At 35.1% G+C, this 2,515-nt stretch overlaps 1 protein-coding gene across 1 annotated transcript; it reads right to left on the reverse strand.

The window, feature by feature from the left end:
• Positions 1-366: 366 nt before the first annotated feature.
• On the reverse strand, positions 367-2,091 carry LOC132724276 (E3 ubiquitin-protein ligase Midline-1-like). Its single transcript, XM_060709114.1, has one exon. It carries the CDS (start codon positions 2,089-2,091, stop codon positions 367-369), a length of 1,725 nt encoding a protein of 574 aa, XP_060565097.1.
• Positions 2,092-2,515: the final 424 nt, after the last annotated feature.

The raw sequence follows: 2,515 nt of genomic DNA on the forward strand, positions 1-2,515 counted from the left end.
TGAAATTAAATAGTTATCAATTTAGTAACTTATTTTGCGCTAAAATAAGGAAAAAATGTGCGGAAGACGAATATAATTATATTAGAACATTAAATTATCAATATATGAAAATAGAAAATAACAATTAACGTTGATATGGAAAATGAACCATTCAAATTGAATGAGTTTACAAATAAAGCTTCTGATTCACCTCACATTACTAAAAAAACATAAAATTTATTCTGTGGAACAAACAAATGCATTTAATTTGTTTTTTCATGTTATGAAATTATTTAAAAGTCTGACATGGATTACATGTGTTGTACTGGTTGAATCATTATACTAGTTTGCAGAATCAAAATCTTAAGATTATGTTCTTTTCAGCTGCTAATTCCATCTTACATTGAATACCTTGATTGTGTCATTTCCATTTAAGAACATCGAGGAAGAACAACTTATAAACAGTCTGTGATCTTTTTCACTATATGTTACAGCATAGGGGTAATAAACGTGTGCTTCCTCTAATCCGACGACCTCACATTTCTTGAAGCTGCTCGACAGTCTTTCAATGCATTGACTGTTCTTGTAGCACACCAGCAGCGTTCCATCTTCTAACTCTTGAATTCCCGTTGGGAACACATATTTCTGATCCTCGTACATTTGTACAACAGTACCTTGCCAGTCCATTTTTGTACACTTTCCAGCATATACGACCTTGTAATTGGTTACATACATGAATTTCTCATCACTACTGATAACAATCTTTTCAGGTGAATCAAAGAATCCAGGGGTATCAAACACCTGTGTCATATTTCCTGTTGTATCTAAAATAACAAGCTTTCTTGTGCCACTACCACAGCCGACTACTAGCTTACCTTGACCATAAGCTACACACTTACACTGTTCTCCAACATCTATTCGATGATGTAAATACAAAGTTGAGTCATTGTAAGACATCATCTGTATACACTTTTTACTAGGTATGGCGACTGCAAATTTATTGTCTAGAAGGTTTATAATATCATTTGGTCTCGAAGGCAGAGTAATCTTTGATACCAGCTTTCCCGTGTCTGCATTAATCATTTTAATAGTTTTATTGTTATTATCAGCCACGAGCATTCGTGTGTCAGAAATCATTGCCATTCCAACGATATTGCATCGACTTTCAGATTTTAATGTCATGTCGTATGATTTTTCATATTGTACTTCCAATTTCTTATCTGCTGAGGGTGCTTCATATGTTAAAGAAGTTCCAAAGTTTTTTGCAATCTTCAACTGTTCAAGTATCTTTTCGTTTCGGACAAATTTGATGTCATCATCTGCTCTGTTGTCTCCGATAGTGCGTTTTCCTTTGTCTTCAAGTGTTGTCATAACGGATCCGACATTCTTCATTTCAATAAAAAGCTTATTGTGTTTGTTTTCTTTACTTAAAGCATTTAAAACTGACTGTGAACGCTTCACTTCCTCAGCGATCTCTCCGCATACAACTTGCACATTCTTGAGTTTAAGTTTTGCTGTGGTAGTAAGATTCTCGGCTTCTTGTAACATTACTGACTCCATCTGATCCAAATATACGTTTATTTCTTTCCTGAAAAGCTTTATTTCTTCAACGACTTTTCCATGACTTTCATCGATATGTTTTGTCGCAGTCTCAGCCCGTCTGATGTTTGATTCAAACTTCTTGACCAACTCATCCATCTTTGTAGTCAATTGTTTTAGCTCGTCGGACACGCTTCCTGAAACATCAGGAATATAGTCCACTTTACATTGTTTATGTTCAAGTGTAGCACAAACGTAACATACTACAACTTCATGATTGTTACAGTAGAAATCCAGTTGTTTATCCCTATGCTTAGTACATGTGTCCGTTATGGGATCCACGTTAATGTCAACGGTAATTGGCTGCATTGGCATTGCGTCTTTGTCCAGCAAAATGTGATTCCTACATGGCTTTGGCCTTGTATGGTGTTCAAAGCAAGTTTTGCAGAGGTGCTCCTGACAGTCTTGACAATAGCCATGAGCCGACGCCTTCAATCCGTCTTGGTCGCATGGATGACAGTATAATTGCGGGATCTGCGTTGTGTCCTCAGTTATTTTCCCAGATACCTCCATTTCGTTCTAAAATAATAATATAGATCTATAAACGACAGTGTTATTACAATTCGTTTCGGACAAAGTATAAAGATGATTTGAGGTAATTTTGATAACAGTTTAAGCCACCCTGGATATCAATAACTCGCTTATTGCAAGTCCAAAAGATCGGACTATAAACACTAGTGGGTTTTATTAAAGCAATATTATTCACTTATCAGAATAGGTAATGTGCGATTCACATAGCCATTCCGTCAGCAGACTTATCTTTAATATCGGCGGTTTAGAGCTGTTACGGTCTATCTACATTTTTGTTGTACTTTTATTATATTCTCATAAAATTAAGTTGTTCCGTAATATGAAGATCGGAACATATGATCTTTAAATATAAATCATTATTGGGTCAAATATTATTAATATCCTGCGTTAACAAAATCCATATAAA

The sequence above is a fragment of the Ruditapes philippinarum genome, unplaced genomic scaffold (assembly GCF_026571515.1).
Source record: "Ruditapes philippinarum isolate M1 unplaced genomic scaffold, ASM2657151v2 ctg10485_1_1_1_1, whole genome shotgun sequence".
In the NCBI taxonomy this organism is placed as follows: Eukaryota; Metazoa; Mollusca; class Bivalvia; order Venerida; family Veneridae; genus Ruditapes; species Ruditapes philippinarum.

Bases quoted from the DNA above. Each gene is read 5' to 3' on its own strand.
- LOC132724276 (XM_060709114.1), bottom strand. From the start codon at position 2,091: ATGGAGGTATCTGGGAAAATAACTGAGGACACAACGCAGATCCCGCAA.